The following is a 20,003-nucleotide window of genomic DNA, read 5'->3' as shown; positions in this document are numbered from 1 at the left end:
TACACAGTCACGTTGTGGGGACTCGCCTTCTTTATGGGGACAAAACGCAGGTCCCCATAATGTAAATCATTAGACTTTAGGATGATTGGGTAAAGGTTAGGGTAAGGCAAGTGGTGGTTATGGTTATGGTAAGTCTCCGGGAAATGGATGTAAGTCTATGTAATGTCCCCAGAAATAATGGAAACCAGACTGTGTGTGTGTGTGTGTGTTTTATGCTACAAGTGGATATTGCAGGGACAATAGATATGACAGGGAGTGCAGGGAGGAGTGTGGAGGTGACTGCTCCGAGCATAATGTCAAAAAGATTAACAAGAATTGAGCAGCAAAGTGACACCTGAGAGACATTTGGCGAGTGCAATAAGCTGTGGTACTGCACTCCACTGCACAGCAGACAGGATGGGAGGCAAGAACAAGCAGGAATTCACAGACCTAAATTAACACACACACACACACACTCACAAAGTCATGTTCTGGGGACATTATATTCCTATATTAATTTCCTAGAGACTTACCCTAACTATAATAATAACCACTATTTGCCTAACCCTAACCCTGATTTTTGTCCCCACAACATGACTAATACACATTCACACATGCATGCACAAACACACACATACACACTCATTGTACTGTGAACTGCAAGGCTGGGATGGAAAGGAATAAAGGAGGAAGCAAGATTTGTTTTCAACAATTATTTTACTGATCTTTACACTTGTCACAGAACATCACATAAAATTATCAGAGCAGACTTGCTCTTTTGTTGTTTTTAATTACAGACAATGCAGTTACATGTTCTTGTCTCAGAAACAAATATTGCTTTGTCAATTTTTTTTTTCATCTTTTAAAAAAATACCACTGATAATTACTGGGTTTCATCGTTTAGGATTTAGAGAAATGTAATGAAATAGGCTGGTACTCATTAGTCCTTGTACGTATCTAGGTGTCGATGTGTCACTGATGCCAAAACAGTTGGGGATGCAAACTGTATTTTTTTTTTTTACATCAGAGAAAAGATAGGACAAGTGGCAAGGCAGGAATAATTCTACCTGACAAACCAACTGAGACCATCCAATTGTTGCACCTCAACATACGTCACAAAAAAGAAAAGTCGACCGACTGAATCTTTACTTTTATGACAGCTTTGGTTTGGGTTTGGGACCCGAATCTTCAGAGGTGCCAAACGAAACACAGCAACAAACTGGAAACCACTGATCATGCCACCATTACAGGCTCATAAATGTGGATTAGAACTGGTTTTGTATTGTATCTGTCCTTGATTGGTTTCTTTTCATCAAGTAGACACTGTTCAACCGACATGATTTCACTCTAACTTGCTCGATTCTAGACGCTTGCCCGGAACTTCAGGCGACACACATAGGTGTGGATCAATAGAGGCGGGTTCTACCGGCTACTCGCTTTCTTGCTGGGAGTTAGATGAGAAGATGTTGATATCAGTGTCATGTCTGTGCAGTATTTATGAAGCTACAGCCAGCAGCCAGTTTGCTTTTCTTAGCATAATGGCTGGAAAGGGGGAAAAGAAAATCCACCTCCCAACACCTCTAAAGCTCTCTATTTGACTAATTAATCCAAACAACACATCAAGTGTAAAAATGGCATACTGTGGTTTTACTATTTCTTGGTCAGGCGCAGAAATTTGAGACACCAGGAGGATAACACAGAGGTCTAACGTGTTAATTAGTGAGCGTTCGAGGTGAAGATAAGAAGATTTTGTTAACTTTGGTGTCGATCTTCTCATCTAATGCGCAGCAAGAAAGCAAATACATACATTCCCTCAAATGTCAAACTATTCCTTTAGCTTACAAATAGTGGAGCTTTTCTTTTTACATACACAAAAAAACTGCAAATGACATTTATCCATCTGCCCCGTCCTCTTGTGTTTGCTACACATCGATCTGTGATGAAGCTGGGGAAGCGACCGTTTGTGATTCAAGTAATTTATACTGCTGCACAGACTTCAACGCTTTGCTGTTAGTATCAAGGTGCAAGATCCCTTGATGTTTTTAGGTGTTTCAGTGAAACCTCATCAATGGACAGCGCAACCAAAGCATAACAAGCCTTTTCTGGTAAAATCAAACTAATGTAAATGAGGTTCTGAACAGCTTCAGTCGGCTTTAAGTTTGGGCATTATCAAGACAGGTAGCACTAGAACACATGCATTTTGAAGTAAAAACAAACAGACATTTTGGGAGTGGAAATTTACTTTGCTTTGAAATGTCATCATTTGAAAGAATCCCTGCATTTAACTACATGCCTGTGTCCTGTTTGAGTCGAACGCAGTCTCTGCGAATGCAAGATATCTACTTAGTAACAAGAACAATTACATTAACACACAATATACATGTATCTATAAAAACACTAAGGCACTTGAAATTGTGATTTAACATTTCCAATGTTTATGATTGTTGACTCTTAAAATAATTTGAAGAATACACATCGTGCCGCCACTGTAGCACAGTCGCTCGCCATTGCCTGAGACAGCGTCAAAATCAGCAGGCACACATAATCACGTGTAACCCATGTTTAATAAGAAGAACAGCTTAAAATCAAGTTTTAAAATGCTACATCGTATCTTGCAAACACACACACACACACACACACACACACACACACACACACACATATGCACAGAAGCACACCAAATCCACAACCCTTTATTTCATAGGTTTGTTTAGGGTCCTGAAAAGAGACCGTTGCACCAATATAAAGCCCCACTTGAGACCTGTAGTTTTGTGCTGTGGGGCTTAAAAATGGTCTTGCAGACAGTGCAATATTAAGATTCACTTCACTTTTGGGATTTAAGATCCCACCATATGTGACCTTATCTTTTCTAATTATTTTTCCCGTGCCAACAACGGCCAAGAACTGTCATTTTTTTTCATCCAATCATAACATTAGCAATTGAGTTGAATGGAGTTTGTCTGTGTGCCACCCTGGAGTATATTGGACCATTAACATAAAGCTGACTTGGCATAACTATAGCGTAGGTAGCTCACGCCTTCATCTGCTATGAGGAGAAATAATCTTCCACTGATGACAGTCGTCGTCATCATTACATTTACAGACTTAGAATGTAGTAATTTCTATTGTCTATGAGCCCTGCAGTGCCACATGCTGGCCTTGTGGGGCTCCCTTTCTGAGGCAATAGAGTCCCACTGACAAGGTCTCACAACCTGCTCCTCTTCCTCCTCCTCCTCCTCCTCTTCCTCCTCCTGCTCTCCCTCTTCCTCCTCCTCTACTCTACCTGTCATGCAGCTGCCCTCCTCTGTCCTTGTGTGTGCATGACCCAGCAAGGTCCTAGTCCTGCTTTTCAGGCTTGACTTGTCTTTAACAATATCAAGGGAGGGCCCAGCTTGCCTTCTTTCATCATCTTCTTCCTCCTCCTCTTCCTCCTCTTCTCTCTCTTCTTCTTCATTTTCCTCCTCCTCCTCAACATCTTCATCCTCGTCGTCATGCTCCTCTATGGCCACTGTCAGCCCCAACTTGCTATGGCTAGCTAGCTGAAAGAAGGAGGAGGAGTGTGGCGTGGACGGGCAGGTGGAGAGTGCTGCATCATACATGGAAAACGGGAGGTGGAGGTAGTGTCCCGCAGCGGCTGCCGCTGCATAGATGCAGCAGCATGTCTGGGCACAGTCAGGGCGTACATCCCCCTGTCCTCCACGGACCATCCGGAAGCGCTTACGAAAGGGCGGTCCAGCTTGGGGTGCTAAGCAGATCCGGGTGGGCACCGTTCCGTGGAGCGCCTGATGGGCAGGGTTAGTGCTGGGCGGTGGGATGCAGGGGCCGGTGGTAAATGCTGGGTTGGGTGGGAAACACCAGTCAGTGCTCTGGAGCAGGATCTCGGCCCGCAGGCGCCGAAGGAGGTTGTTAACGAGGACGGAGCGTCGGAGGAAGGCCTCGGGGTCGTCGATGAATCGCATCTTCTCCAGGGAGAGGCGCAGCACATGTGCACGCTCCTCCAAAACTGGTGCAACCTGAAGGACAAGCCCTGTTAGATCTATGTACCCTGGTCAGTTAGTTAAAGAAGACAGAGATTCAGATTAAGTGAGGTTGCATTGCCAACACTATTGTATGAGATTTTTGAGCAACCTCACCTGTGTAAGAGTGAAGAGTTTTCATCTCTTTTTTTTTTTTGCTAAGGTACTAATGCAAATCAAATTGCAAACAAACCCTCAAAAAGATGACTGTGCAGGTGAATAAATCCCTTCGTCATTTGCAAGCACAGCTATCATGCTTCAGCTTTTACTTTAATCTACCAACTCTGGCAGCCGTACACTCTAAAATTCCTGCTAGAGACTGATTTGAGATTTTGATTAGTTCCATACAGTGCTTGCTAACAGCGAATACTGCAGTCTTTTTGAATGAGCAAAATAACAGGCTATAGTGCACCATGTTTACTGACTACTATTTTTTTAAGTGTCTTGCCTATATAGTATCCTCTGAAAATCCCACAATGGAACTATGAAGTAGTGTCCACATTATGTTTACTACTTTATGCTACTACTCCTGTTAGTTATGATGCAGAATTATGATGATTCATAAGTGTCTGAAATCTCAGGCTTGCTATATTTCAAACCATCTATCATATAGGGACTACTGGCTGAGTAGTAGACACAGCAAAGGTCTTTGCACGCAAGTTTCAAATGATTTCGGGTTGACAAATGATGTTGTACAATAATTTTAGTTAAAGAGTGAATTGGATGCAGCCTTGATACACGGTGTGCTCTGGATGTGTGAGTGTGCCTATACTTACAGTCTGGCAGTATGTCCTGAAACTGAAGGGTGGCTCATCGTCATCATCAACAAACTTCCTCTTGAAGTACGCAATCCTTGATACTGAGACATGATCAGGAACTCGCCTACAGGGGGTTTCTGCAGCGACAAAAAACAATATGACAAACCAACTGCACTGTTGGACTATATAATGTTACCTCATCTTGGACAAAGGGACAAATTAACAATATTGGATGTTTTCAGAATCTAAACATACAAACATGCTTTTATTTTGAGGCCACAGCCCATTCAAAAATGTGTAGGACTGGGTTTATTTAATTGTAATCAGTGCTTATTCTACTTTGATACTACAGGTATTTAAATGTATTGTAATTACATTCTGTGTGTGGAAATCGCAAAAATTATCAGAAGTGCTGTAAAAACAACAGAAATATAGAACTGAGGTGTACTTCAGCCTAAACTGCTGGAAGAACAAGTTTGTATAGTGGCTCATCTGAAACTGAAATGACCGTTTAACTGTATTGGTCCTACATATAATTACTGCTGACCTGCTACCACGTTAATTAATTGATCGCTCTACACCAACTACACTTAAATCTTACATTTTGACTGATGGAGCGCACCTTGCTTAAAAAGCTAGTGGGTATGACAGCAGGGCCATGACAAACAAATACTAATAGATGGTTTGGCCAGATGAGTCTAATTACCAGTCTACCAGACTAAGAATTACGTAGTACATCCCCATCAGATGTGGTGTAAAACTGCATGGTAAAACTTTTCATGTAACTTCACGTACCAGATCTTAAATAAATCAATGAATGAGCAAACATCTGTGCGTGGTGTCTGTACCTTGTGTAAATTGCTCTTCAGAGCTGCATGGTGGGGCATTGTTTGACAAGCAGGTCTTGGTGCAGCGCTCCGATTCCCATATGGGCTGGTATGTGGAGAGTGGAGGGTCTCCCTCTGGGTCCAGGAAAGGATTCATGGACAAAACTAGGGTCATCTCTCTCTCCGATTCAGGTCTGGAAAGAGCAGAATGGAAAGTAGTATGATTAGGCGAGCAATCGAGCAAGTCAAACCCCTAATATGTTGTAATTCTAAAAATAGAATTAGGCCACTTTCAGATGTGGATAAATGAAATATGAAAAATAAGTAAACTGAGGTAAAATTAGCTTAGTCAATGAATCCCTGAATATTCTGTCAGATAATTCTAATCATATTAATGATCTCAATACCAGTTTGCAGACTATTTCTGTACATTAACACGTTATCTCCAAGAATCTGACGAGTATTCTGCATATGCTTTCCTAATGATGCGGTAAATGTTAACAAGATGCTTATCTATGATACTGGCAAATATGTTGGTGTTGTGGAGGAGGAGCAACCAGCTTCTGTGCAAGCTGCATGACGAATCTGAACGACAATAATGGCGAGCACTAAGAAATTGGCAGATGGCTGGCGACTCTGTGATGTGCATGGTACTGAAACAAGTGGGACACAGATGGAGAAATGACACCCACTCACACCATGAATTCCCTATTGATTAGCTGGTAGGAGAGTTAGCGAGATGTTTGACACCAATTTGTTCGGTGAAATGGATGCTGCACAACGAACTGTACCGGGAAGCTGTGTCAACAGCACGATAATCTAGAAAGCATAGAGACGTACACAGCGCCGGTGGGTCCGGTGCATAAGGAAAACAACTCTATGAAACAGGCAAGGTGTGCCTTTGATTTTAACTCAGGTAGATGTTTGTCAGTTTCCAAATAATGCAAACAGTACGATGAAGCCATGTCACCTTATGTTAAATTAAAGTGATGCAGATAAGAAGAAACATGAGGCGGGCACATTGCTTGGCAGGGAGTAGTACTAGACCGCCAAATGAGCTTTTTTCAATCTGAAAACAGAGCCCTCCTGTGAAGACACTGAGGGTCTGAGAGTCTGTCTGTGATTCTCTGTGTCTGAGGAGAGTGACTGTATCGTCCTTTTGATCACAGTGAACGGCTGTCATTTGGTTCGCTGTTGATTCCTCCCCTTCATGCAGAATGCAAAGCCAGCTGTTTCGGACCTCCTTCTCACCACCTTTCCTCCTCAAAGCTTCTCCTGCCCCTCCTCTTCCTGCCCACATTCACAGATATCATCGGCCGCAACCCATCTTGACAGACCAAACTGAGCCGACACCATCTCAGCCTCACCCCTGTTGGGTAGCTGATTAAAATGTCCGCTTCAATAAGCTCCCTGCTTTGCCTGGAAGAGCAGTTTTATTTCTGCGTGCTGCTTTTCTAGTGTTTACTTTTAACTGACTAATCAGACAGACCTAAAGCCAGCGAAACATCACGTTACTCAGTGCTGCTCTCACCAAACAAACCTAGCCGGCCCCGGGGAGTGATAGACTACGTAGAACAGCATTACATGTTATATTTTTAAGGGTACAGTGGACATGATGCAACATTAACAGTCAACTGCAACAGCTGAGTAAAATCGCACTTTACAATCAAAGATTTGGCAAAAGTGGTGGTGAAACCAGAAGAGTGCGACCACTTTGGTTGCCTCTGAGACACTCATCCAGGAGTTTATCGACTATTCCGGCCTCAGAAATGGCAGCCTGCAAATTGTGGCATGGGTAGAATGAGTCCGACACAACCTGCAAAGCTGGATGGAAGCCATCAACAAAACCTTGTATGAGGAAGTTAACGAATTGGCAGTTTTGGTGATTCTTTAAGACAGCAGGTAGTCCACTGTTGATGTTAAGGATGTGAGTGAAAACTCAAAGGGTAAGGGAACGTATCAGGTGTGCTTAAATACCTCTGTGCTGAAATGTGATGTGTTCAAGGCATGGTCTTTGTCCTTGAACCTAGTTCTAAAACTTAATGTGTTCATGAACTAGTGGATGCCTCTTGGAGTTTTTTGGGGTTATGAAGTTGCATATGCATGCAACTGTTACAATTAAACAAAACTAAGAGTCTACATCTATGTACGTGCTTTGACCTCATTGCTAACACCAGCATGCTGACATGCTCACAATGACAATGCTAACATACTGTTGTTTAGCAGGGTACCTTTACAATGGCCACAATCGTAGTTAGCTCGTTCACAAGCTGTTAGCATTTCCTGATTAGGAATATGTCCAGTTTGCAGGTTTTCTGTCCAAACCCAAAGAAAAGGAGACCTTATCCTGAGGGGGACATGAATGTGTGTGGGAAATGTCACGGACATTCTACCACTTATAGATATTTTACTTACAGATATTTTAAAATGACGGATGTCACCTGATGGTGCTTGAAGTCAGGATCACTGAAGTTATTAGGATTCATCCTCAAGGGACCATCATTTATTACACTTGGCAATTCATCCATGAGTTTTTGAAACAATTGAGTCTGGACCAAAGTGGTTGACTGACCATCTGACAGAGTTATATATATATATATATATATATATATATATATATATAGTACAGAGTGAAACTAAGCTGAATGAATATGATTAATGTTGGTGAAATAGAGTTTGGTGCTTATCCTGACCTTTATTTGAGTCTAATTCAACTTGACAACTCTTTTATTAGTTGCTTCCTCCATCATTATCAATGATTGATAAAAATAGTGGCGGAGCAGGCAAACTTTTTTCGGCTTCCAAGAGCCATCCATAGAGCCACACAGCTTACTTGTCAGTTTTGGGGGGAAAAAGACAAGTTACTGTACAGTTTACTTCCACAATCCACAAACATGTTCTGATGTTAATGCATATGGAAGGACTGGAGGGAGAATCTGGAAGACATTTGGTTTTCTTCTCTTTGACCGTCGGAGCCTGCAACTCAGCTATTCCAGTTTTGGTCACAACTCATGGCGTTACATTATGGATTATTCACATTTTCTAAAGTGTTGTCAGAGTCAAACCATGCTTGTGTGAACTAGATTCCACTGGTGAGGCCTCCCCCACCAAGGACCACCAACTAGGGCCAATTATGTCACTGTTATTGAGCACTAGTGCCATGGTTAATTAGCAGCTTTGGCCCTTCTCATTTCCCCCCTGAGCTGCTTTTTTACCCTCAGCTATTTTCCTCTCCATCACCTCCCCTCGCTGCTGTTGTTGCTACGTTTGCTCGGGCACAAAGAAACAAGCATGCCATCACTCCCTCTGCCCTCTGTAGGGACCTCCATCTCAACACCCCCCCTCCCGCCTTTACCGTCTCTTTCATCCCCCAGTCTCAATCTCTCTCTCTCCCCACTCTCTTTCTTGCTGACATCCTTTCAACAGCGGTCACAGTTGACAGCTCTCTGAACCGGGGAACGGAGGGAGGGGGGGTAAAAAAAAAAAAAAAAAAAAAACAGAATACCCACCGAGCAGCTTCCCTACATGTACAGCAATACTTCTTGTGCTTCAAAGAAAAGGAGGGGGAGGAGGAGGAGGAGGGGCAGACAGTGTGAACAAGTGTGTGTGCGTCTGTGTGAGGGGAAGGGAGAAATGGAGGGTTGAGAAATAAAAACAAGGAACGAGGAGAGAAAAATCTCCTGGGGGGATATCATACCTCTCTTTCTCCCTCTCTCCGCTTCTGTCTGCATCTCGCAGGAATGTGAGAGTGATTGAGAGCGAGTGCAGGCTGCGTGTGTGATTGTGTTGAACACAGTGTGTATTTGAGGAACAAAAAAAAAAAAAAACGAGGAAGAAACCTGTGAGTGTGCACAAGTGTATGCGTGCACGTGAGCGTACGTGTGAGACACTGCTTCACCTCTGTTCAGCCTCCTCCGGCTTCATCCCTCTTATCTTCCCTCTCTCACAGCTTCCCTGCCTCTGTCTGACTCTCTATCTCGCCTTCTTTTTCATTACACCCTTTGATGATGAGAAGCTAATTGCGGTGCCGGGGCACGAGACAAACCGTGGGAGGGAGACAGAGAGTGATGGAGAATGGGGAGAGTTGGAGGGAGAGATAGAGGGAGGGCTGTAGGATGGATGGAATGAGTCAGGGAAGGAAAGATAAGTGCCTTAGGAGCCTTGTCATGAGTGGAGACAGATCGCCCGCAGGGATGATTTCTGCTGCTGTGATTGACTCCCTCCCTCCAGCGCTGAGATAGACAGCCTGTGCACACACTCAGACATGCACAGCTTGTACTGTCCTGAAATATTTTGGAAGGAAAGTCAACTAAGGCCAAGTGAGGTGCTCCGCCACCACACGACTAATGTCGCATTCTGGATCTCCACACGTATGTGCTGTACAGCACTGAGGAGCTGTTCAACTGTCTCAAACAAGGCTGTTTTTTTGGCATTCACAGTATAACATGACAACAAGATTTTAATTGTAGATTTTGATAAAATTCTGGTTTTGCTTAAGTAAGGACATCTGCATACAAATAAATGTTTTACTTTCTATTGCCTGAGAGAGTATCGCCCACATGACTCCAGGAGGGAGTCTAAAGAAACAGGTGTGCAGCAGTGACCTCTCTGGATGGAAACTGATGTCTGGGAGGTGTGCTGAAAAACACAGTGCAAGAAGAAGACAAACCTAAAAGGATCTTGAGGAACTCCATGTCAGTTTCCCTCACTAAATTGACAGTGGCAGATGCCTAAATCCTGTATTACCCACACGTTGTTAAAATAAAGCATGTCAGCTTGTGAGTGTTGACGTTAGCCTGTTAGCATGCCATTAAGTGCATACAACAAGCAACGAGCAGGCTGGAAAGTCAGCCGAAGACTGCATCGTCGACCAACTCGTGGAGCTAAACTTAGCTTACTTTGCTAGCTGCAGCTCATGAGATCTGCCAGCGACAATTAGCATTTCAGAAAATCTAGGCCACTACCTAGAAATGAGAAGCTTTCTACTGTCTAATTCTGTCTCAGGAACCTTTCAAATATTAATGAGAATTTCGTTGAGTTGGTCCACCACCGTCATCATTGTGTACGGATCTTTGCAGTGCGAGAGCTGAAAGCTGGATTCGGCATCAGCGGTGGTGTTTAATATGTTTGGATGTCATGAAACTCAATTGCATGTCTATTTGTCATTAGTGCACAGCGTAAGTCTTAATGTGGCTCCCTGAGACTTGCTTTTTTTTAAAGTCCGACCCAGATACATACAGAGTGGGATATTTCACAGGGATAAACTCATCTTTGGTGGTCAAGCTGTAGCTAACAGCTATGCAAACGTGACATTGTTTCCCAACAACCTCAAACCTAATTTGGCTTTATACTGCAATTTCACGTTACTTGTTGGCTGATGTGTGCACTGACAGTTTTCCGGTTTTCAAGGTTTGCTACCTGTCTTAGACGTAAGAACCTACTTGTTCTCACATTTGGTAGCTCCAGTTTCTTCATGATATCCACAGCAGTTTTAATGAAGTGGTGCCCGCCACTGGTCGCAGGCATTTATGTAATTAAGATGGGTAAAATATGACCATCTGCTAACTGCCACCTGTGTTGAAAATCAATCTGATATTTAAGCCAAAACTGGGGGGAGTTGTCATTTGTTCAATGATTCTGGAGGAGAATGAATCATGTCTCTAATAAACTTTGAGTTCTCTCTCTTTTCTCTGCAGCCTCAAATATGCTAATCGATCCAGCATGTGTTTGACAGAGTGTATGCTGCATCACTCTGTGTGTGTGTGAGTGTGTGCGTGTGTTTAAGTGTTTACTCCCTGTTCTTTTGGCCAGGTTTTTACTAAGTGTTTCCGAGCCTTAGGGGAACAGATAGCAGTGAAAAGAGTTCATGTCTGTGGTTTTCACATCAAAATAGATCCCAGACCGCCTGAGAGGGTCTTCACAGCACACACAAGCATGCAATGCGTCATGACTTCACAACTGCACCGAATCAAGCTGATAAATTGTGAAAGAGGGAATTCTGCAGAGGACACGAGCGAGTTGGTGAGATTTTCTTCTGCCATACTCCACTACCACAAATAACATGAGTACACACCCAGTGCATCAAGAACACAAATTAAATAAAGATGAACCGTGTGCATAGCCACAATGAATATGAATATGTTGACAGAGCAAGAAGTTTGGGGAAAAAAAACTGCTGTTGAAGCAACATAGGGCTGCACAGCTATTAGTAAAAAATAGGACTCTTTCTCTTTTATGTTGCAGTAAAATTAGCAGCAGCTTGTAAGAATATGTAGTCATCATCTGGTTTAAACTAGAACATTTCCAAATGACTGGGCTGCAATTTCCTCACTGGTGTTGTGCCAATCCATTATTTTCCACTTTGACCATTTTACCTAAGATGGACAACATAACAGTTCTCTTTCTGATTCTCCAGCTTAACAACTGCTTTGGTTAAGGAAACGTTTACACAGGATATTCTAAGATTATTACTGACTGTGTAAAGGAAGTGCTCAGTCTGACAAATCACATGATTAATAGGAGACACACAGTAAAATAATGTCTAAAGCAGGATTATGTGGAATGTGATTATATGTGACTAACTGGAAAAGTTCTGTTGAAAGTTCTAATAAAACAAATAATATATTTTCTAAGAGACAAAATAAAAATGGAAATGACAATAGCTCTTAATTTTGGTATGCCACAGTACTAATTTAAGCCATCTTTGCGAGAAACAGATGGTTTTCCAGCTCATCTGAGCTTCTGAACAAGCTCTCTAATGTGTGTGCATCCACTTTGACCTTGATGACAGTGTGAAGACATTCAAATGGTATTCATGCATAACTGTAATGCATGTTGAACTATGTGTCATGCCATGCCTTACGGCTCATTTCACTGGTGAGACAGTTGACATGAAACGGCCAATGGAGGCTGCAGCCTGGCAGAGAAGTCAACTGAAATGCATCCCATATGTATAGAGCAGCGGGGAGGGCGTTGGCAGGAACCATGTGCATATGAACAAAGTGAGAAAAACCCTTTTCATAAGTCACTCTTGACAATGTCAGCTCTTGTCAGTGTCAGCCCCTGAGTATGTGAGTACTTACCCATGTAGAGATACAGGTGTGTGTGTGTGTGTGTGTGTGTGTGTGTGTGTGTACAGTGGCAGTTCGTGTGGTGGACCAAATCTAAGCAATACATCTCCACAGTGAGGGGATCAGTGGGCGTAGCCCTGAAAGGGCTGCCTGTGGTTGCCTTGACAGGAGCTTCAACAGCGAGCTTCCTCGGAGCTCTGTGATCTCACAGCAGGAACTTTGAATCTCGCTGGAAGAGGGAAAACTTGAGTGCTGGCGCTGCCTTCTCTGCTCCCCTGCATTTCTTTTTGAGTTTGATGCCTGCTGCCTCTGCTCACACAGAGACTGAATGATGATGCGATTTGACAAGGACAGGGCCATTGAAATCTGTCACATGTGGAGTACCTGTTGTATCTTTCCAGTGCTACCTGGTCACCTGTGTCACTTTGATGCTTAGCCTTTTAAATCCTCCTTTGTCTCTTCCATTACACGCACTCTCAGCGACTGAATTCCACTTTGAAAGAGAAAAAAACAAAATCTTGAAAAGCCAATAAAATATGACACAAAAAATGCTTGATGTTAATAGTTGTTATTAGATGTCTAATAGTTTGTGACTGACTTTTGGTCAATTTACAAACCAATTCATCAATTGTTTCAACTTTAATCGACCAGACATGAACAGAAATGACAAAGAAGGGAACACAAAGTCAAGAAATGACTTACAAAGTGAAACTAATGTCAAAGCCTAAGATATTGTTGGGATGATGTAGAAACTTACAATTGTAAAATGTCCTTCTCAGTTCATCATGGTCACAATTCTTTAACAGCCAAATTTAAGCGATTCTTAGCAAAAATGTTCATATTATGTGTTTATGTAAAAAATGAATAGAGGACAACACATTGTTAATGTTACAGTAACTAACTGGACAGAAAAGATGTGTGTAGCTTACACACTGATTGCTGGAAATGTGTATCACACCAACCACTCCCATGCTTGCAGCGTGTATATACAGCATGTCCTAATGCAAAAACTAAAGGAACTGCTGTATGTTATTATCATGGTTAAAAAGGCTCAGTGCAGGGCTTTTAAAAGACAAAATACACCATCACCTGCAATCCATCCCATATCGCCTTAAGTACATTCATCGAGACACGATCAGCTATAAGGTGAAAACTGCAGGTAAGTACCAGTCAGAGAGCTGGCTAATGACAAATAAATGGATCATCTGATGTTGATCATCGTACTGTAACTGAGAACTCTAAGCCAAGACACGGCCCACTTCTTCTCAGTATGAAGAAGCTACGTCACATCAATATGCCTGTTGCCGTGTGGGTGGAGAGTGTGCGAGTGCTGGCATAAGAGGGTGAAGCACACAGCAAGAGAGAACAGATACAGAATAGATAATAGGTGTCATGACATGAAGCTCTCCCTCAGAGTAGCAACAGCAAAGAACTGTACACCATGAATCAAAATTGAGACACTCAAATAGAAAGCAATTAGCCCCCTGCTAGCCGAGTGGACCACAGTCACTCAGAAACACTAAGAACTGCCGCACTGGAAAAATCTCCAAAACCTTGATACACAGGTAGGCCTTCTCCTTTGCATATTTATGTGTGACATTAGATCCTCATACACAGCAGGAACATGTGTAGAATTAGAGACTCTAAAAAGCTTGTGCAGTGGTTCTTTTGTGTGCCTTAAGTAAGACTTGTAAACCCTCATTTAGATTACTGTTCCGCAGCCTGGCTTCTTCAGCGTGAGGAGAAAGGGACTAAACCAGCTGCACATCTGGGGCTGCTTAAGCAAAAAACTTGTGCACATGTTAATGTTACATCCAGTTATGTTGGCAGACAACTATGCAAGCTTTTGCACATGATGACCATGCAGGCTTGATAAAGAGCCATGCTGGGTGATATCTTGGCTTTTGTCATTATTTCACCTTGTCCGACAACACCCATACAGTACCAGTCAAAAGCTTGGACACACCTTCTCATTGAGTGGTTATTCACTATTTCCTTATATTCTATATTGTAGATTACTGAAGACAATAAAGCTGTGAAATAACACATGGAATTACGGGGTAAACAAGACAGTGTAAACAAAGCGAAGAAGGTTTTACATTTTAGATCGTCACCTGGAACAGTTTTCAGTTAACAGGTGTGCCTTGTCAAAAGTTAATTGGTGGAATTTCTTGTCTTCTTGCTGCATTTGAGACCATCAGTTGTGTTGTGCAGCGGTAGTGTTGGTGTGCAGTAAACAGCCCTGTTCAACTACTGTAGTAATCCATATTAAAGCAGGAACTGCTCAACTAAGTAAAGACAGTCCATCACTACTTTAAGACATGAAGGTCAGTCTATCCACAAAATTTCAAGAACGTTGAAAATGTTTTCACGTGGAATTGCAAAAAACATCAAACGCTATAAGGAAACTTGTGCTTAACTGCAATAACATTGATGCAGCTACATTCTCACCATTCACCAAATATTCTCCTTGCTATAACGCCACCTCTGGCAACCTTGAGGATGTACGAGACAGTACGAGCATCGCACGGCAATTTCACAAAAGTCTTCATTTACTCCATTATCCAAGGCAGTGAAGACCCAGTGTATGAACCTGATGGAGACAACGACCACAAGCTGAAAGCTATTAGGTTATTTGTGAGTGCTAATCATTTAACTTCGGACTGCTTTGCGGGTCAATGCAAAGCAAGATTCGCTTCAAAACTGAAGCTCAAGGGTGGATGGAGACCAACTTCAAACTTAGAGTCTGCAAGTTTTGTTGCTTTACTGTTAATCTTGGTTAGCCTGTGGAATTTGGTGTTAGTGTGTCCTGTGGCTAATGTGGCTAGTAGCATCTAATGTAAACACACACACACACACACACACACACACACACACACACACACACACACATACCTTGGGTTTCTGCCAAATAAATGCTGTTGAGATGCCTTATCTTACCTTTTGTCTCACTCTGAGACTGAATCACATTACTTTTAATAATTAACCTACATTGTGGGGCAGGTTACTCCTTCCATGTGGATGTAGGCCTATACCTCATTTTCATTCCTATTTGGTGCCATTAACACGCCCATTTTGTCTTTCTTTGGATATGTTCCCTTACATTACTGAGTGAAAAGAGGTAAAACCATGTATCCCTTTTAGTTTTCTAATACTGTGATATAACACCGTCACCATAAAAAAACAAACAAACTACAACAACAACAAATATAAATGATATAAATTTTAGGTCACATCAACAGGACAAACAACCAAAACACACCTCCAGGCTTCACATTTCGACCAAGACGGAGAGCGATGGAGTGTTGTATCATGTGACCTGGCCTCCCCAATCACCTGACCTAAACCCAATATAGATGTTTTGGAATGAGATAAACTGCAGTGTAAATGAAAAGCAGTCAACAAGTGACTCAGAGTATACGGGAGCTCGTTCAAGACCGCCGGAAAAGCATTCAAGGTGACGACCTCATGAAGGCGGCTGAAAGGATGCCAACAGTCGGCAAAAGCTGTCATCAGAGCAAAAGGCGGCTCCTTTGAAGAATCTAAAATGTTTTGTTTTGTTTGCACATTTTTTGCTTACTACTCAATTCCAAGTGTGTTCTTTCACAGTTTTGATGACTTCAGTATTAACCTACAAGGTAAAAATAATAAAAACTACAGAAAAACGTTTACTGAGAAGGTGTGTTCAAACGTCTGACTGCTGCTGTATATTTATTTGATCTTATTTGAGGATGTAATCCACAGTAACACGGCTTAATGCCATAATTCAAGGTATTCTTAAAGAACTCAAAAATTACACTAGATTGTTAAACGCAGGTGGTGTTGTGACACTTGTGGATGAGTCAGTCCCGAATGGGGCTTGGCTACTTATACGTTGGACTTGATGGAACACATGAGAACACAGGTTCTACAAGAACAAACGTTTTGTTAAATTTCATATTCTTGTTGTATTATTGATTATTATTGATTTATTTTATTTATTTCTACTACTAGGGGATTTTAAGAAACAGAAACAGTGAATCTTAATCATGATATATTTCAATATAGGCTGCTTTTTCTTTTATATGTGCTGTTTTCCAGATTTTTCAAGGATACTCAGATGATGGACAAAAATAACTCTTTGTTTCTATAACTCTGTGCTATGTTGGTATTTTCCTGCTTTTTTGTTGGTTGCATCTTAGATTGTGTTTGTGCCAGCTTGCAGCCTGTCAGGACCGATCAGAGCAGCTTGCAGTTGGTGGAGGGCCGTCTTGGCCGCGGTGGCGTGACTAAGCTGGGTTCAGGGCCCTCGGGGTTTCGTCCCGGCGCTCTTCTTGCTGAGTGGTGACACATGTGTTGTGACAGGGCCGCCGCACAGCGCTGCATTATAGACTATCTGCGGACGGCTTGTTGTGGCTGTGAGGGTTAACAGGCCAGGGGTCTGCGTGTACGTCACCGCCACGCTCCCAGAGGTGGATGCGGCACATTAAAGACAGACAACGGCATCGGTATGTTTATCACATGACGGTGCGATGCCAATCGTTTCTTCACTCCTGAACAGATACAGAATGGATTTTCAAGCTATGCTTTTTATATTCCAGCATGAAACTGAAGGTCATTTTCAAAGCAAGGGTTCTGTCACCACGTATGATAATGATACATGTTGCATTAATTCTGTCTCCTCTAAATAAATGAATGTTTCTGTGCTGGTCTGAATTCATTACAGACACTCAGAGCAAAGTACTGAAAGGAATCTTTGAGGATTAAAAAAAACAAAAACCCTACAGGATATTTAGGAGTGGGCTCTCCGGTTGTAAATGCAGCTTTTTCGACGAAGGTGAAGTCATGAGGTCTCAGCTATAAATAAACGTCGTGTCACACCTTCCTCTATTTTTGCACAAACAAAATGTGTGTTCTCCTTTCCTCTCAAGTTGTCCACCTTAGTTGTGTGTCTTTCTGGAACACAAAGACGCATTCATGATGGGGAAGCAGTGCCTGAGGGGAAAAAAGAAGTCTGGGGCTACACCCTGCTGTCCTCACACACACACACACACACACACACACACACACACTAAAGCAGCTCAACTTGCCTCGGCTGAGACCTTTTGCACAAAACGGAGCGGAGAAAGAGAAGGACAAAGGGAACGAGATGTGAGGCCAGCCTGTTTCTCGCCAACTATTATCGCCAATGACGTTCTGCTGGCATTTCTGTCTGTCAGCGCTAATCTCAACTTTCCTTTGTACTGTAGCGTACTACATTATCTACTACACCTGCCTTTTCGGCAAATTACAAACCATTACGGTTTGCGCATGAAGAACACGCTTCAAGTGCTATTAATTTAATGCTTGGCACCATGTCTGCTGAAAGGCAGCCTTTAAAAATGTATTGCCTCTCCGTCAGCGTACGCCGCACGTCTGCTAAGAACCATGTTTTGAAAATGCTGCTCCAGATGTGAGTCTCTGCGCCCCGCTGAGGGAGATGAATGGCTAGGGGGGCTGCAGGCTACCTACAGGTTCACATCCTTAATGAGCAGAAGAGTCTGCTGTGAGGGAGATATGATTGATAGCGCCACGACAGAACTGGAAGAGGGGAATCGCAGCGAGGGCTTTTGATATAGGCGACAGGGTGGAGGGCTTTGGCAGGCGGCAAAGAGAAGGAATCTGGCATCGGACTTGCCCGAGCTGGATGCCAGGAACCCGTCCACCATGCTGCAAAGCCAGAGCGCTTCCTCTTGTTAGAGCCCCACTTCTCTGGTCTGTTTAATCTGAGCTGGATGTTCCTCCCTGTTGCGTGCCTCACTATATTCCACATAACACACTTTTCCCTCCAAGGGAAACAAATAGCAAAGGTGGAATTTCTGGCAAGTGACTCCGGATGTTGTTGGCAGCGAGTGGAGGTGAAGCGCATCCAACCCTATTACCAACCCACTGTGCTCCAAGCCTTTCTTTCACCAAAACGGCAGATAAAGAGAGAAACAGTCAGAGGGGAGATGGTGTATGTTCATTGCCTGTACTCCATACGACATGCTACGTTTTCATTTCTCTTAATCCTCTCTGGGGCCAGCCGGGTGTTAATGGTCCACTCCGAGCGAGCCGACGCTTGTGACACTAAGTCTAAGACAGCACAGACATGACATCAAGGAAAGAATTACAACAGAAGCTCAGAATTCAGCTAAATCATCTAAACCCCCGTCCTTTCAGACGGCAGCAGTAACACAGGCAACCGCCACTTCAGGATTTGCAGCCAAGAGCAGTCCCCACAAAATAATGAAGTGATGCTGGATGGATGCCAGGAGGGTGGCTGCTTATGTCAGCCTGCATAATGTGTTAGACCAGGGTCTCTGTCATGTCATACTAGTGAGTTATTGACCGCCCTGACAGTCATTAATCCTGCGGTATCAGATCTAATCATTCTCCTGCATGTTTGTCCAATGATGTAGTCAGTTCAGTGAACGTTATGTAAATCAAACACTGTGCCTTGCCAGTTTCGCAAAATCAACAGAATTACCTTAAACAAAGCAATTAATTTTAGGTTGCCATTTCTGACACTGTTATTAAAATGATTTTATATGCAATTTTATTCTTGTAAATAACCTTAATGTAACAAAAGGCCAAGTTATTGTTCAGGCTACCTCTCACTGTAATCTTATTGAATGCCAATATTAAGGAAAGGCATCAACACTTTAAATTTAGTTTGGGTTCAAATGTTGTAAGGTTTTATTTGAACAAAGACACATTCATTTTAAGTCATATTGGGGGGAAAAAAAACCTGTGTGAGGAAAAACTTACAGTGGCAAAAAAATGTGATTACATACTTTTACTTTTCAGGACTAAAATGTCACAGTGACAGAGTTAGCTGAGAGAGTGCTAGCTTACCTGTCTGGAATTGTTTTGACCTGGTCCTGGGCTCCACACTTGCTTTGTGATAAAGACTGAAATCCAAGGTGCGCTGATGAAAAATGAAAAAGTCCTACTGAATAAATACCACCGTGTCCTCGGCTGGCAGCGCGTTGTTCTAATTTTAGCCTACTAGCAGACACGCGAACCACACTGGCGGTTTAAATACCACTTATGTAATTACTAGTTAATTAGCTACTTGTCTAAATACGAATCATTAAGCGCGCGCGTTACTCTCAGTATACCCGCCGCGCGAAAGCATCCCCGCGCGCTTTCCTCAGCGGCAAACGCGGACATATGTTATTTCTTTGCTCCTCGGCGAAATGAAAAAGGTGCTCTCTGGTTCTTTCGGTTGTGCGGTAGTCCATTCAGGGTGGTTTCCCGTGCAGAGGGTCCCGAGCAGCTCGCGTCGTTACGGCTGGCTTGACAGTTCACATGAACGTGTGGCGGAGAAAACAACACCAGCGTCGCAGCTCC

At 42.9% G+C, this 20,003-nt stretch overlaps 1 protein-coding gene across 1 annotated transcript; it reads right to left on the bottom strand.

The window, feature by feature from the left end:
• Window positions 1-705: 705 nt before the first annotated feature.
• sertad4 (SERTA domain containing 4) lies at window positions 706-19,991 on the bottom strand. The gene is made up of 4 exons (XM_041954164.1): window positions 19,506-19,991; window positions 5,602-5,774; window positions 4,772-4,890; window positions 706-3,992 (listed from the first exon to the last, which is right to left on the bottom strand). Exons 2-4 carry the CDS (start codon window positions 5,753-5,755, stop codon window positions 3,102-3,104), a joined length of 1,164 nt encoding a protein of 387 aa, XP_041810098.1. The 5' UTR covers window positions 5,756-5,774; window positions 19,506-19,991; the 3' UTR covers window positions 706-3,101.
• Window positions 19,992-20,003: the final 12 nt, after the last annotated feature.

Source organism: Chelmon rostratus, chromosome 15 (genome assembly GCF_017976325.1).
Source record: "Chelmon rostratus isolate fCheRos1 chromosome 15, fCheRos1.pri, whole genome shotgun sequence".
NCBI lineage: Eukaryota > Metazoa > Chordata > Actinopteri > Chaetodontiformes > Chaetodontidae > Chelmon > Chelmon rostratus.
This window is presented reverse-complemented; position numbering and strand designations above follow the sequence as displayed.